We start from the raw sequence: 17,364 nt of genomic DNA, 5'->3' as shown, positions 1-17,364 counted from the left end.
CAAATAATAAGGAGAGGAGGCAGGTTCAAGAAAGCATTCAATGATTCAAGTATACAAAAGAAACTAGAAACAAGAGAGAAAACAAAGCAATTTAGAATCAAATGGTAATTTTGTATGGTACATTGTCTTAAAGGATGTCTTTAGAGTGGCCAACATACATAATCAAGTTTTGAACGGGTAGTTTGGGATAACATATGGCAGACATTTGGTGGATTTTAAATTTTTTATCACACCTTTTCATTTGCATATGAAGCAAAATCACCATTGTTATTTCTAATAGCACTACAGAGGTGCAAGCCATCTGAGAGTTCACAGCCTTCAAAGATTAATATAAATTCATGTCATTTAATGTCACCTACCATGCCAAAAACCAGGAAATTTGTCTTGTACATATGCCAGATTTTATTGGCAAGATCTGTTACTCTAGAAATTGACTTAAGGACAATACAGAGAAAAGTCTTAGGGCCAAATCCAGCAGTGGACATCTGCTGGTGGAACATTGGAGATTGATGGACCTTGTGAGGAAGGACAGTCCCCTTCCTCATTGCATCTTCTTTGTCACCCTCAAAATAGAAATGGTGAAACTGTGCAGACCTCCAGAGCCAGTTTTCAGATAGTATAGAAGGCTAAGTAAGGAGGAGAGGGCATGGAAGTTTCATTTTCATCTCTACAGAAATGTTAGATCTAACACATTTTGAAACAGAAAGATAGGAAAAAGAAAGGACATCTTTATGGCACAATCATTGCAATCTTTTTTAGCCAATGGATCTTAAATTCATTCTCATTTATGAGGTATATACCATATATATGTAAATACCATATATATGTATATACAGTAGAGTCTCACTCATCCAACATAAACGGGCCGGTAGAACGTTGGATAAGCGAATATGTTGAATAATAAGGAGAGATTAAGAAAAAGCCTATTAAACATCAAATTAAGTTATGATTTTACAAATTAAGCACCAAAACATAATGTTATACAACAAATTTGACAGAAAAAGTACTGTATTTACGAATTTAGCACCAAAACATCACAATGCATTGTAAACATTGACTACAAAAATGCATTGGATAATCCAAAATGTTGGATAAGTGAGTGTTGGATAAGTGAGACTCTACTGTACCATGTGTGTGTGTGTGTGTGTGTGTCTTTATACCCCACAAAACATGTTGTATCACAAGCAAGAAAATGAGGGAGCAGGGCTCTTCAATCATATGTGATGAATGCGTCTAATATTAGGGAAGTTTTTTTAAAATACAACACCAATTACAGGAAAATTAATATCAGAGCATCCCTATATTGCAATATGTAGTATGAGGGACATGGAAAAGTGCATGAGGCAGCAGTATGATTCAGCTTTGCTTTTTCTGATTTGTGGTGCATCATTATATATAGCCCAGAAAACATCGTTTTAACCCTAACTGTGGTCACTTGCTAGACAAGCTAGTAGCCAGATGCTATGTTTTCCTGTTTTGTTTGTGAACTAATTGCGACCAGAACAATAGGTTAACGTTAATTACAAATTCTATGTTAACTGGGAACTCTGGTTAGCTCTAACCTTTGTTATACTCCATATGGATATGTAACCATGCTAATGTGGCAAAAAAATATGCTCTTGAATACATATGTTGGTGGAGAACTTGTACTAGTTCCAGTGGTGGCTAATCCTTTTCCTGGCACAATTCAAAATGCTGGTTATGACCTATTGGCTTTGTTATGGACAATTAATGTTTGCCTTTGTTTGTTGGTAACCTCCCTGAGTCCCCCATGGGGATATAGGGCAGGATATAAATAAATAATTAGTAGTAGTAGTAGTAGTAGTAGTATTACAATGCCCAATACAATTTAAGCTCAGCCAATTTGGAGGATTGTATTTCCCTATATGAGCCTGTGTGGATCCTAAGATCTTAATGAAATGGCCTTTGGGCATTCATTATTGGGGCATTTTTGATGACTGCTGCCAGACTTTAAAACTCCTTCCCTAGGAAGCAAATACTGTATGTCTCCCAGACTGCTTCCCTTCCACTGGCAGGTATTCTGTCACAGTTTCAGGAACTTACTGTGTTGTGTCTTTATATGCTTTCAATGAATTTTAAACTCTATAGATTGATTTTAATTTTAAAAAATACAGTGCTGGTATTTTGTATGTTTTTAATCTGTTTTAAATAATTTGTAAGTCACATTAAGTTTAATTGTTGGGACAAAGGTGGGATAGTAGTGATGATGGCAGTAATAATAATGGCAAGGAATTCAGGCAGTCCCGCAACTGCCTCACTGTGGTTATATGAGTTGGGAACATTACATCTGCACCTGAATAAAGCAAATGTCATTAGTGCAAAAGTGGTACACAGTTCAGCAGCAGCCCTGGGGCATTTGATGTCTGTTTCAGTTGGAGCATCATGAAGCCTGAGCCTCAAGAGGCGACATTTCACCATGAAAGAATGGAATGCTCTTGAATAGATTTACTGGGCTTTCGTTAACCTAATTCCATTTCCCACACAAATGATTCCTCTTGTATAATGGTAGTATATGAGAAAACATCTGTTGAAATCATAGCAAAAAACCAAACAGACATTTTAATGAGGTTGGCCTGATGTTTGGTCAGAATAGGGTTTTTCAGACATTATCTCAAGATTCTCCACTGATAATTGAAGATGGTGGGGCATCGCAAGATGAATTACTCTTTGTTTGCATTGCATACATGGGTAAGTTATTTAATTCACAGATACACTGGTATTAAGTGGAGGCAATAGCAACTGGAAAATGAATTCAAATGGCCTGAGTTCAAATTGAGTTGCAGTAGATTGCTCTTATCAATTTATAGAGATAACATATATACTAATAAACTATCAAAGACAAAAAAATCAGCATACCATTTTCTGTCTCTTGTGAATTAAAGATGTCTTCTTAGCATGTTGACAAAAGCCTTTCATATGCTATCTATTTCATATCATGCAGGTGGTTTTGATAGGTAGCAGGGCTGACAATTTGATACTCTAGCTTGAATAAGTAGATGCACTTTCTGTTAAGAGAAGGGTGGGCACATGCTTGATGGCTTCCAGAGGTTCCCATTGTTTTATTGTGCCTGTCACCCAGGGGAACCAGTAACCTTGCTTTTTCTGGGCAAAGGTTTCCCTTGAAAGAGATCTTTAAGTGTGATTTCAAACAGAGCAGAGAGTTCCTGGCATGATAGAAGGGGGAAAGGGTTCACTGAGGATTTCAATGTCTGCTTTGGGTCTTTTAAATAACCACATGTGTTACACGGGGATACAACCCAGGGAGCATTGTGAAATTGAAGGTTGGAAGATATCAGCTCCTGTATCTGAGAAAATATCCACCTACCAGGTCTTCAAGCCTTCATTTTATTTAAGTGAAGAATAATAGTTAATAGAGACCTAGGCTTGTGTATGGATTTGTTTTGGCCATTTGCCTTCGGCTTCTTCGGCTTGTTCAGATGCCTGTAACAGCAAGGGCTCTGCCGCCATGTTTTGTTTTTTTTTAACCGAGAGAGACAATGCGGCTGCTGGTCGCTGTTACCTTCTGTTCTATTCGGGATCATATAGCGTGTGAAGAGGTTGCTGCGTGCTTGCATGGGGCTTCCCTGTGAGCCCTGCCTGCTGGGCCAATCAGAATAGAAGAAAGCCGTGATGTGTCTTACGCAAGCTGTGTCTATTTAATTGGGTGAGCGCCTCCATTGCTCAGTTATGTCCTGGCTCTAGAGAGAGGTGCTCCAATCATTGCACAGTCTGATACCCTTGCCACTTGCTTGCTCACAGCTTTAGCTTTTGGCTTGGCTCATTGAATCCGATTTTAGTTTTTGATTCACCTAGATTATTTTCTTGATTTTTTATTTAGGGACTGGGAGTTGTAAAGTACGGGTGGGTAGGTGGGTGGCGTTTGGGGACTTGTGCGTGGGTGTGCTTTTCTTTTAGGGTGGCTCTGAGCTTTGAGTCACCTTTTAACCTCTAATAAAGCGGCCTTTAGCTTCTTTTCTTCTCTCCTCCCTCCTCTGTCTTAGAAAGTACTTTTTAAAGATTCTTGTTATTAATAATTATAAGAATTCCAGCAAACAGCAAAGCATTCTCAGAAAACTACCTACCTAATCTTACCACCAATACAAATGTCTTTCCTTTGTAGTCTCATCACAAGTTCTCTCTGTCATTTTATTATATTTCTCTCTGTGCAGCAGAACCCATTGTCTCTGTCTAACTCCAACCTCCATCAGGACATAAAATAGAATTATTATTGTACTATTCATAAGAATTGTCCCAGTAAAACACCACCAACCCTAGTTCTACCAGTCTTCCTCTAACAGTCCTATCCTTTGCAATCTCTCTGCCTTCTTAATTTCATGTAATAATAATTCAGCCGCACCCAGCCACAGCCAGCAGTCCCAGTCCCCATCTTCTTCGGTTGCCAGCCACCTGCCTGTCAGAAACTTGGTGGGCTAAGAGTGGTAGATGTGTCCTCCAAGTGGTGCCATTTTCATCCTGATAGCCCTAAAAATGATGGGAAGGGAAGCCCATGAACCCCCCCCCCCCCCCCGCTAATTGCAGCCAATGGGCCAGATCTTGCCACATTTTTTGGCTGCAGACTGAAAACGGCTATTCAGATGCCCGCCTGTTTTCAGGAGATGCTCAAAAACAGATCCGCAGGTCTACCAACATTCAGAAAGCAGAAACAGATTGCGGTTCAGCTGAAATGCACAAGCCTAACTAATCTATGTACTTGATATGGCTTCATGTGTCTCTGGCTTTTAAAGAAGATATTTCAATATCAGATCAATTTTTTTGGAAGATACAATAACAGGAAGTTTTTCTGTTTTGTTGGGTCATGCTCAAGCACTACATTACTTCTCTTTTAGCTGGATCAAATCATCTGTGTGTTTTGCAGAAGCTTTTCTGTGCTGGCTGGAATAATGTCTTCTTGCTTCATAACAACATACTTAGCATTTATGTACAACATCTAAAATATTTACAGCATTTTATGCATATGGGAATAGATCTAGAGTTTCTATGAGTACAGGTCCATTTGGAAGAAGACAGGAAGTAATCTCTGGAAAAAATCTTCAGAGGTTAGGATATCATCAAAACCGGCATGTGAAATGACTGAAACGTCAGTTACATTAGTGTTATCAGTAGTGCATTAACACTGGATTGTTAGATTTAATTTAGCAATTCAATCAACTAAACAAATTAATGTTAATTTAATTTAGTTGACTAAATTGATACATTAAAAATATTTAAAATTACTAAAAATGGCCAGTAATTAATTAAAGTCATACACGGCATTGATGCTTGTTCATATGTAACACTGTTCATGGTTAACAATTAAAATAACAAACTTAAATCATTATTGACAATTTTAACAAAACTTATGTTGACGCTCTGGAAGTGACACAGTGGGATGCTGAAGGATGGGGTGGGATATTGGTGCAAATATGTTCCAATTTTGGTATTACTGTTTCAGATCCTTCAAACAGACCTGTAAGTTTAGCTAGAATTTTTATTTCCTTGTGGTAGGGTAGGAGAGTGAGAATGAGAATGAGATAAGATATGCATGGATGACTTTTTCCTAAATGAGACTCCTTTGATTTATAGTAGCCCGGTAGTATATAATTTGACTGATAATGGCTTTCCAGACAATGCTTCAACTCTAAGCAAGTGCTTTTAAGAGTTTGCACATCTTTTTCTAACTTTGGTGGTGGTTTCATTGCATTGCATTGCATGGTGAGTATATTGAACCGGGAACCTATCTTTTACCATAAGCCAGTTAATTACTTTGGTTAACTTGCAATGACTTTATGGTGCTGAACTTTGCACATTAAATGTTACTTGCAGGTTTAATTGTTCCATAAAGTTTTTACAAAGCTAAACCCTTTTTTCCTTTCATTCCTTTTTAATATAAAGCTATTCTTTCAGTAAATAGTTCCTGTTTACATTATTCTAATGTTTTCCTTTCCCCTCTCTTTCTTTCTCCCACTTATGTGGCTTCAGTTCCTCCAGGAGTGATACAGAATGGAGCTCGTATTTTGAGTAGAGGAATCTTCCCCGGAGTTAGACCACTGCCAATAAACCCTATTGGAAGCATGGCTGCTGCAGTAAGGTAAGGCTTTGTGCCACTCCTGTATGTTCACTTGGGTCTCCCCTGATGGATTTCTATTATCGTTATGGCTATCATGATACCTAAGGTGACCAAGAATCTTGACATGAGGCCTTAGATACATTTACCAATCATGTACAAATGTGAGGAGAGATTCAAAAATAGTCCACTCTACCTCATACTACTAGTGGTTTTCTTCATTTCATGTGAGATCCAGAGAGATTATTTTTCCATTGTTTGACGCTCTTGCCTTACTTAATACACAACCTAAAGTATCCTATCAGATTCAGACAAAATGTTCACCAGCCAACAGACAACTGTATGTATACTTATATTGTATATACTGTACTTACATATTTGTTCACCATAGGATGGGTCTAGCATGTTACTCTTGCAGGACCCATCTGTTATCTTGAGCAAAAGACAAAGCCTTCCACATCCAGTGTTTTACAGATTTTAGAAAGTTCGAACTCCTGTTTAGGATTTTGATCTTGTTTGTCATGGAGCCGTGGTGGCACAGTGGGTTAAACCCTTCTGCCGGCTGACCTGAAAGTTGGGTTGCTGACCTGAAGGTTGGCGGTTCAAATCAGTGGGATGGGGTGAGCTCTTGTCTGTCAGCTCTAGGTTATGGGGACATGAGAGAGGCCTCCCAGCAAGATGGTAACACATCTGAGCATCTCCTAGGCAACGTCTCTGTAGACCAGTGGTTCTCAACCTGTGGGTCCCCAGGTGTTTTGGCCTACAGCTCCCAGATATCCCAGCCAGTTTACCAGCTGTTAGGATTTCTGGGAGTTGAAAGCCAAACATCTGGGGACCCACAGGTTGAGAACCACTGCTGTAGACAGCCAATTCTCTCACACCAGAAGCAACTTGCAGTATATTCTCAAAATGCTCCTGACACGATAAATAAAAATCTTGGGTTGCTGTGAGTTTTCTGGGCTGTATGGCCATGTTCTGGAACATGGCTGTACAGTCCGGAAAACTCAAAGCAACCCAGTGATTCCAGCCATGAAAGTCTTTGACAACACACCAAAAAAAAATCTTATTGGTCTTTTATATAGATACCATTGGTGAATTGCTTTAATGACCGATTAAGCCAGCCTGCTTGATCACAACATTATTTATATTCTGTGCTTGCAGGGGTTTTCTTTCGTTTTTAACAAAATACTTGACCAAAATGCTGAAATCCACTTTCAGTTTTGGTATTTGTTTTTCGATGCATAACATTTCACAGTTGCATCCCACTTAAGCCATTTGTAAACCGTTTCCTTTTCACACAGTAATTGAGTGAATGAATTGCATTGTTTCCTAGTTTCTGTACAAGTGCACTTGGCTGCTGGCCCTTGAGCCAATTAGTAAGTGATCTTGTACAATCATTTCACCTTCCGGTGTCCAGCCCAAGGTGCAACAGGATGGGCATTGTTTGGATAATGTGTGTTATTCAGAAATGCTCAAACCAAGACAAATTTGCCACTTGACATGAGGAGAGATTAGCCATGGGAGATTATGTCATTATGCTGCTGTTGTCCTTTTGGCTTAAACCACATAAATAGATCTTTTGTTCAGACTAATCTGTAAATGGAAATACACTATTTTTAGTGTACAAATCATTCTTATCGCTCACTAAAGCCACTCAACAGAATATAGTAGAGGCTTGGCAGCAGTATTCACACTACTCTTTGTCACCATTATTTCCTTCCTTTTGGTTGCTTTTCAGAAATTATACCCATACAAATTATTCCAATAATTCTAGAATATTATTTTCAGCCATGGCTGATTCTGGAAAACATGAATGAGGTATTACTTTAAAGTAGGTGTGTGCAACAGGCTAGAATATATCCCTGCATAAATTATGTGTGTGATGGGAGTCTAGGGGAAGAAGAGTATATTAATCAAATGAAAACATGTGAAACTCTGGTGATAAGTAATGCATTGCTGAAACGAAGTAAGCAATAAAAGCAATGGGGGACTTTTGAAATTGCAGTCAGTCCTCCACATACACTGGGGTTAGGGTTATAGGAACCTGGTGAAATTGAAGAACTGTAAATAGAAATATCATTTTATTGTGTTTCTTGCCTAATAGTATTATATAAATCTAAATAAATATAATTTTAAATTACTTTTTTACTTTTTTTTTTTACTCTAAAACTTTGGAAGCTGAGCATAGAATCACACTGGAGGACCTAGAGTAGTGGTTCTCAACCTGGGGGCCCCAGATGCTTTTGGCCTACAACTCCTAGAAATCCCAGCCAGTTTACCAGCTGTTAGGATTTCTGGGAGTTAAAGGCCAAAAACATCTGGGGACCCCAGGTTGAGAACTGCTGACCTAGAGACTCCTAAAGAGAACATTCAGATCAAATCTGTGAATAGTCAAATTTGCAAAAGGCAAAACTGCAAATGTAGAGGGCCAACTATATTATTATTATTATTATTATTATTATTATTATTATTATTATTATTATTATTATTATTATTATTTCCTTCCACCTTTCTCCCATGTTGGGGCTTTAAGGTCGTATGAGGCCTCTGGAAAGAATATTCTACTCATTCCTAAGCTTCTTTCTATATGGGAAGGAAGAAAGAGAGAAAGAGTGGCATAAAGAAGAAGAAAAGTTAGGTGTGCACCCACTTCTGATTCTGTTCTAGACAGATGTCCTCTAGGACAGTGGTTCCAACCTGTGGGTCCCCAAGTGTTTTGGCCTACAATTCCCAGGAATCCTAGCCAGTTTATCAGCTGTTAGGATTTCTGGGAGTTGAAGGCGAAAACATCTGGGGACCCATAGGTTGAGAACCACTGCTCTAGGGGAATGCAGATTTTTACAGGAAAGAAATATATCCCCTGCCTTTTAACATTGATTTAGCTTAGGGTGACGTGGTGGTCTGTGGTCAATTTTGATCCATTTTTACAGGTACATTGTCACAGTGAAATGAGAGGTCCCTGACATTTGCCTGTGATTAAAATGTGATCCTGCCTCGTGACATTAAACTACAGCCACAAGAAAAACACTTACCAATGGTAAGGTTTCTTGTACAACTCCCACTTGTCTAATTGGGGATTGAGTACAAAACCTTCCCAGAAGATTGGGTCTCTGGCTTTTTTTTTGTTGTTGTTGTTGTTGTTGAAAAGACTTCTGTGTGATTGCATCTCTTTTATTTGATGGGACTAGTTGTTTGTTGCCATTATTTACAACACTGTTCTTTTTTAATCACGCAAACCATTTTAAACAGGCATAATAAAAACCCAGTACCCAGAACCCAATACCTAAAGAATAATTCCATGGATTTTTCTCCCCATGATGATATCCCCCATAAGACTAGGAGCTGCTGTAATTCAGTGGCTAATGTGCTGTTTGGTTTTATTCAAACCACTTATCTATCTCTGTAGTCAAGAAATAAAATATTCATAGTAAGGCAGCTCATGCCCTGAAGCTAACATTCTAAAAGAGGTAATACTGAGTTGAAGAAGAGGGTACTGCTGGTAATACTATGTGTAACAAAATGTGAAGAAAAAAAATCTGTTCCTGGTTTGAAAGTGCTATTTCCTGTTTAATTGTGCAGTACTTCCTTTGAAAGTAGATGTTCTCCTCCAGAAACTTTGTTTTTTGGCTGTCACAAACTATGTTAAATTGGTCGAGACTCTATGAGATATTCATTGAAAAACTATAGCAAAATGTGCTGCAAAGTTTTTTCAGTTTAATATTTTTTTTGTTTTATGATAGAACTAACTAAGAAATGACAGGAACAAAAATAGTGTTACATAGTGTAAGCCAAACCCACAGCTTTCTCAACATCGCTTTTTCCAGGCTCCCTTTTCACTTCTGGGTTGGCAAAAAGGGCATAATTTGGTCCAAAGACATAGAAGGCTTGTCTTCTATGTCTAGGCTTCATACCTACTAGTTTATAAATAAGCAAAATAATTCCAGAAATAAAGTCGTTATTTATTTTCTCTTATTTGTTTTCTTTTTTTCTTTTTTAACGGTAATGTTAACCAACTGCGTTGCAGCACAGTTAACAATGACAATGCATGAAATAAGTTCCAGACATGTGCACATCTTCTTGTTTTATCATCTGTGGGTGACTGGAGCTTCTCAAACAAGAAAACTGGTATTATTTGTTTTCTTTTTCTTTTTGTTAACTAATAAATGAAATAAATTAAAAGGGCCTTGTTGGTTCAGTGAAAACATATCAAGGTTGCAATGTGAAGCATGCTTTGGGATTACAGAATGTGAAAAGCACATACCATGATAACACAACAGTACTGTCTTGAACCTTTCTTATCCTTGACAGAACACACCATTGCATTCTTGCTACATCTCTTCTGATCAAAGACAAAGCCTTTTTATTAGCAGTGTAGTTGCGCATGTATAATTATGATTCTAAAATCACTGCTGTACGTGTTTCCTGCCAAGAGAACAACGGATTGAATTGAATTGACCTTATGTTTCAGTCCTGGGGGATAGGACCTGATTATGTGAGGGAACACTATTTAGTCTTAATTTACTCCCTACATACCTGAGAAATGCTTTTACTGCTTTGAAATGAAAACTTTTCCACACCTCTGCACAGAAATAGGTAAGTAAAATATGAGGTAGTAGAGTTTCTTAAATCTAAAATCTGCACAGTAATTATTTTAATGGTTGTATTTAGCGTATAATAGCATTTTTCATTGAATTAAAATCTCAACACTTTTTAAAATCAGATATTCCTCAGTGTGGAAAAAAGATTACAACCTTACCATATTATTTTAGATTCAGTTAGAAGGTGCTGCAGCTCAGTGTCAAAACCACATACTTTATATTCAGAAAGTACCAGGTTCAATCCTCAACATTATATGTTCAAAATACTTTGCCATGATCAGGCAGTGGCATGTTGCGAATTGTCATTGACTGCAGTTGCAGTTAGAAGGAAATTGCATGATAAAAGAACGGAGTGGACAGGTCTGAAGTTTGGGGCTGCTCACTCACTAAGTTAAACTGTGGAAAAATGCAAAAGGTAACCCCATTAAGAGACTTTCCAGACTGGTTGCCAGCCAGAATAGAAAATGCTGGGCTCAGGGAAAAGCAAGCAGCCTGACCCTTGGTGTGAAGCCATTTCCTATAGTCCTAAGAGCAATCTGCAGACAGCAACTGCCAGTGTTAAGAACACAGCAGGGAATGCCCCATATTTAGACCCAGGCTGGATGCCATGTAGCAAATCACCCATCCTCTTAAAGTGGAGACAGATCCTGATGGCCGAGCATGCGATCCTGCTTCCACCACTCCTCATCTGTTAACTCAGTGGGGGTGATGGGTGGACCCCTATGAACTTGGCAAAAGGGAAGCAGTTTCCTGCTGCTCACTCCTGTCTCCATTTCTTGGATCTGGGTTGGTTTTTCCATTTGCTGTTCTCCATCTTTTGTAGAAGGCAAACAAACATTCTCCCCAAATTATCAATTTATTTAAAACATGGTCCAGTTTTAAATTTAAGACACAATACATGCTGTTTTTAAAAAGAAATAAAAACTTCTTTGTCAAGCAAGTTTGGGGGAAAATACATATGCACGCATACATGCAGATTAGTTTGCAAAGCTTGCAGTGCTTTGTTCTTTCTTAAAGAGCTATCCTTGCTGTGCGACTTTCCACCCACTGCACTCACTTTCCCCCCTATAGTAGGACTGTTCTTGCTTGTGTCATGCAAGAACGTAACCCCTTCTGCTCTTGGCTGAGACACGTCACTCCAGCTATATTACAAAAGTAGTTAAATAAGTAAGGAAATAAATAAGTCATCAACACTTTTTCTTAAATTGTGGCAATTTTGAGCCTCTCTCATCAGAACATAAAAGTCTGAGCTTTAGAAAGCCGCCACTTCAAAGGCAGCTCTTGTTTCCTTTATAATGAATGATTTGAAGGAGCTGGTTATAAATTCACTGTACAATTGTTTTGAATATGGATGACTTCTCTTAAGCATTTGGCACCGTTTAATGACAACCCCTGCCATGGTGACACCAGCACAGAGCAAATGCAGCTGGCTCACTGCACTATCATGAATGGCAGTGCGTTTAGCTATTAATAATTGAGAGTGCTTTGTCTTTGTCTTTTTTCTCCTGCTGAGTTTTGCATATAATTTATGGATCATAAACTACCCCCTAAAGTCCAAGAAAATTACATTTTGTTGAGCAAGGAAAGATGGTAATTTGGTGGGAATTTTAAATATTGGTGTTGATTTCTACTTTCCAAAAAATTGTCTCAGTACCAGACATTTGATCGTGAAAACCTGACCATCCTCCTGTATGCACACGTTGTTGATTCTTTTATTTAGGAAGTATAACATAATTATTAACTGAAAGAGGATTCATTAACATTTTTCGTTTTAGGCATAAAACTAAGCTGTATTTTAAACCATGTATAGCATCTGATGCAAGCCAAGAGACTTGCACATTATGACATTTGCTTCTGATTGCAATTAATAGCAAACCATATTGTGGTCTTGTGTCAGAATTAATTGAATCATGGTTTTGTAAGCTGCAGTTTTCCACATTTGGCTACTGTGGCAAAGTTGATGATATTTGCCAGCAAGTCAACAGCAATTTCTGGCAACCGTATGAATGAGAAACTACTAAATCCCCCTATTGTTAGCTACTGTCAGAACCCTGGCAGCAGAGCACCAATAACCTTACACAGAGGCCAGTCTCTATCTAATATCTTTATTAAAGAAATATATAAAATCAATAAAAACAAGTGAAGAATATAGTTCAGAAGCAGACCTTTCAAATGAGGTCAAATATAGTCCAAAAATGTATAGTCCAATAAATGATATTAGAGTTCAAAGTTTTAATCCACTTGACCGAAACACACACTTTGCCAAGCAATAGTGTGGGGAAATAACAGAGTCTTAGAGTCCAATGAAGCTTGACAACAAGGCTAGAAATAAACTTGATTCTTGGCTAGATCCGTGACTGGATACAAGGCAAACATGAAGCATGAAACAGAGTCCGTGGTAAATCCGTGAGACAGGGCAAGGCTTGAAGCTTGATCTGGGAAGCAAGGAACTGGGATTACGAAGTCCACACACGATCTCTCTCCTCAAGCTGACCAATTGACTCCGCAAAGTTTCCCTTGCGCCAAACACCTATATTGGGTCTCGTTTTCCCGCCAACAGAACTCTTTCCCTAGAGAACGAGAAGCGAAACCCAACTCTGTCCAGATGCATGACTCCTTAGAATTTCCCAAGGGAAGCAGACCTAATCAGCCATTTGTTTGGCAGCGATTCTTAGACTTCTCCGATTAGCTTCCCTGACTCCCCTTTCTCTAGAATAAATTTCCTTCCTGGGAAACGGAGGGGAGTTCTGCCCAAGGCCTGTTTGGCTGAATTCTTGTGGGCAAACATCAACATCCTGCAGGTGAAGAGACTCCAGTTCTTGTTGAACCGGCGAAAACCCCATGTTTTCATCTTCATCTGCCACAATAGTACTGGGACCAGGACTACAAGGCCCATGAGTCATCACAGCTACCTTGCTCAGGCCCAGCAGAATCAGAGCCATGACATCCTTGATTGAATCAATCCATCTATAGTGCAGTCTTCCTCTCCTACGTTCTTCTGCTTTAGTAAGCATGCTACATACACTGTACAGTTCCAGACCTTTCTTACACCTCTGCGCACATCAGCAGCCGAACAGCTTGAGTCTGAACTTACATCATTAGATACACTGCTAGTCACATTTGTCTTCAGCTCTTCTCCAGTAGACCTTTATTTGGTTGATTGCTTTCAGTTTCTCACACCTAAACAATTTCCTTTCTAAGGCAAAGAATCCTGGTTGTAAGTATGGAATGTGGGTGATGACATCATATCAAACTATCTGCTATTTCAAAAAGATGGACCCGATTTGAAATTGCTATATCTCTGCATCCATGAACTGCCCATGAATGAAACTCTTGTCCCTTGAAAGGATGGAAAGCATAAGGTTTCAAACGATTACTGCTAACAGCCTCTCCCAGCACACAAGCATCCCCTAGACTCAGTCATTCACAAGATGACAACATAATGCCTAAAGAAATATTCTGCGTTTGCGAAGTTATTACGGTTAGTTAAACATGATAACTTGATAACTCATTAAACCGTTTGCAGTTTTTATACAGTTGTAACATGTTGCCATAATGAAATAAACTGCTTTGAAATTGGGTCTTTTGTTTTGAAACACCCTGTATAAGTGTGTTTACTAGGGCTGTGTCAGTAAAATTACACATGCAGCAGCTTACCTTGCTCTTCTTCTAGAAATGTGTAGGAATAGTCTTACAGATCAGAACCCAGTTCAAATGTCTGCAGTTTGAATATTCTACAACATTTCCTGTAGTTAAGATTAAGAGGCTGTAGATGCCATTACATCTGTGGCCATGATGCCCTACATAAGAGTGAAGTATCAGCAGAACTTAATGAGTCCTAATGTTTGTATGAATACAGAAAATTCTAAAGGGACTTGTGAAACAGCTCAGTGAGGGTCAAGCATCTTAAATGGTCACAGGATGCTAATCATTGTGAGACAGAGGACAGAAAGCCAGGTAGAAGAAGGTGCTTTATGGAGACTTCTGAAGGAGGACGTGGAGAGAAGACTAGGCAGAGGCATTCTGCAGGATAACGTTTTATCATAAGTGCCACTTCCCTAATTGATGTGTATTTCTATATTTAAGAACAGAATAATACCCTTTTGTTAAATAAATACGTATGCCCCCCAGCATAATATCTTTTGCAGGTGTAGAACCATGGGGAGTGTCCTTGGATCAATCAGCTTTTATATTCATTTTGTTGGAGGAATCCAGTCCATGTACTTCTCCCTAAATAAGGAAGGGGCTGACCATATCAGTTGAACTGTTTACCCTTGATGCAAAGAGTTCTGTTGATATTTAACAATAATGATGAAATTTTAAAAAGAACAGATTAAAGGCAAATGAAAGGAGATGTCTTCTACCATAAAATTACATTATTCTGTAATTCTGTGAGTAGTGTACTTTGTCCTGTTCCAAGGTTTTATTTTTAAGGTGGCACATTTTATTTTAATTCATTAATTAATCAGTACAATTCATTGCCATTAGATGGCTGAAACCATGACGTATTTCAAGAAAAATAAAGGGTATGTTGATAGAGCAGATGAAGTGTAGAGGTCAGAAAGTTAGACTGAACTTTGGAAAATCCAGGTTTAGGTCCCACTAAGACATGGCATTATTATGTTTTTTGCTATGAAAGGTTGGCACCTGTATTTTATTTGAGTCTATGTTGTGTATTGTTTTGGGAGAAAAGCAGGCTCCCCAATAGCTGACGTGTCTTGGCCTTCTTTAACCTAACAAATTCCAGATGCTATGGGCTACAATTTCCATCTTTGGCTTAAGGATTGTAGTTGAAAAACCTCTGGAGAACCTCAGTCTGGAAAAGGCTTCTCTGTGTGAATGGTTGCTATCAGATACAGGAATAGTAATGGAACTGCTATTACTATACTCTCTAGAGCAGTAGTACTAATAATCTTAAACACCACTCTCTGTAATAAGGAATTGAAGTTTGAAGTACCTCCGTTCAAGTGCAAGAAATTGTTTTTCATTTTTATCTCTACAATGATTAATCAGATAATGTCCTGAACTCTGAGAATCAAGTGAGGTAGAATTACAGGCACTTGTAAATCACAGGTCCCCAGTTTATTAAATTGACATAATAAAGAGTATATCTCTTTCCAAGTTTTTCAGGGAAATCCTTTTGAGCTATTGACATGTCCTTAATGATCTGTTCGTAACTTTTGCAAATGGAGGAACCAGACATTGTTCTTCCCCCCACAAAACCCACTACAGGTAGTCCCTAATTTATGAACAAGATAGGTTTGTTCTTAAATTAAATTTGTATATACTTTGGAGCAGGTACATTTTTAAGTGTAACTCCAGCTAAACACCTCCAAATTTTGCACATATCACTTCCTTCTAAAGATGATTTTAAGAAGGTTTCTGAGGAGGAGATTTTAATTGGGTTGAGCCTGTATTCCCAGTAAGAATAGTTAAATAGCTGTTATTAATATGAATGAAACCATGTATGCCTGGTGCAGGGTTTTGTGACAGTTAAATGAGGTGTCGATCAGTTACTATGCTTGATTCCAAGGAAGAGATCAGAAATGTTTATCAATTCTTCACACCATGTTCTTCTCCTAGCCTTCCCCTTCCTTTAGATGGTGATCATACTTTATTTTCATAAATATTTTCTTCATGCAGGTAATGTGAGTTTGAGCAGATATGCTATAATGAATAACAATATAATAGGCTTACAAGTAAAATCATACAGAGAGCAGTAACAGAAGTGTCTCCCACTATAAACCTGCCCGATCTCTCCGAGGCCCTCCTTACGCCACTTCCTATATCCCAGTCCCGCCTTGTGGGTACTAGGGAGAGGGCCTTTTCTGCTGTGGCCCCTCGACTATGGAACTCACTGCCCATTGAGATTAGGCAAGCTCCCACTCTGTTAGCTTTTAAAAAAGATTTTAAAACATGGCTCTTCCGCTGTGCTTTTGGAGAGTAACTGTTTTTATTCTTCTTTTGCGCCTCTCCAACATCTTTCCTCTAGTTGGTTCCACTTTCGTATATCCCTGCTCCCCGTGGTCTCCATTCCCTTTATCTTTCTCACCCGAGTTTTAATTTTTGTATTCATGCGGCCGGCCCTGTTTTTACTGTTTTTGTGATTTGCGTTGTAGTGTATATTGTATATTATTATTTACTGTATCGTTTATTGCTCTATATTATGTTGTATTTATACTTGTTATATTGTCTTGCTCTGGGCATGGCCCCATGTAAGCTGCCCCGAGTCCCCGCCGGGGAGATGGTGGCGGGGTATAAATAAAGTTTTATTATTATTATATTATTAACTGTTTGACAGCCTGATGTATGTTGTTATCAGAGGCTTTCCTCTCTGTCTCGCCAACTCCTTCAACTTGTTTGGTGGAAACGAGGGAGAGGGCCTTCTTAGCGGCTGCTCCCAGTCTTTGAAACACCCTTCCTAAAGAGGTAAAGATAGCCTTGTTCTTGTTCTCCTTCTGCCAGTAAGTTAAAATATTACCTAACTGTTAGGTGTTTTGAAACAGAATTGGGATTGACTTTTTGTGGTATCCTCTACTTGATCTGAATACATCTTTAAATGAATTTTGTTTGTTTTAAATTGTTTATAGTTGTTAAATAACTTATATAACTTTAAATGATGCTTTTGCATAGTTTTAAATCTTTCTTGTTTTATTAAGTTGTTAATTTTCTTGAGTTCCA

At 38.5% G+C, this 17,364-nt stretch overlaps 1 protein-coding gene across 8 annotated transcripts in view; it reads left to right on the top strand.

Moving 5' to 3' along the window:
- foxn3 (forkhead box N3) overlaps positions 1-17,364 on the top strand; it is a 255,664-nt gene that overhangs the window by 228,927 nt on the left and 9,373 nt on the right. For all 8 annotated transcript variants that reach the window (XM_062968393.1, XM_062968392.1, XM_008115505.2 and 5 more), the window contains one exon: positions 6,001-6,109. In XM_062968393.1, the coding sequence (XP_062824463.1) occupies positions 6,001-6,109 (109 nt within the window). The remainder of the gene's footprint in view (positions 1-6,000; positions 6,110-17,364) is intronic.

This window comes from Anolis carolinensis, chromosome 1 (genome assembly GCF_035594765.1).
Source record: "Anolis carolinensis isolate JA03-04 chromosome 1, rAnoCar3.1.pri, whole genome shotgun sequence".
In the NCBI taxonomy this organism is placed as follows: Eukaryota; Metazoa; Chordata; class Lepidosauria; order Squamata; family Dactyloidae; genus Anolis; species Anolis carolinensis.
This window is presented reverse-complemented; position numbering and strand designations above follow the sequence as displayed.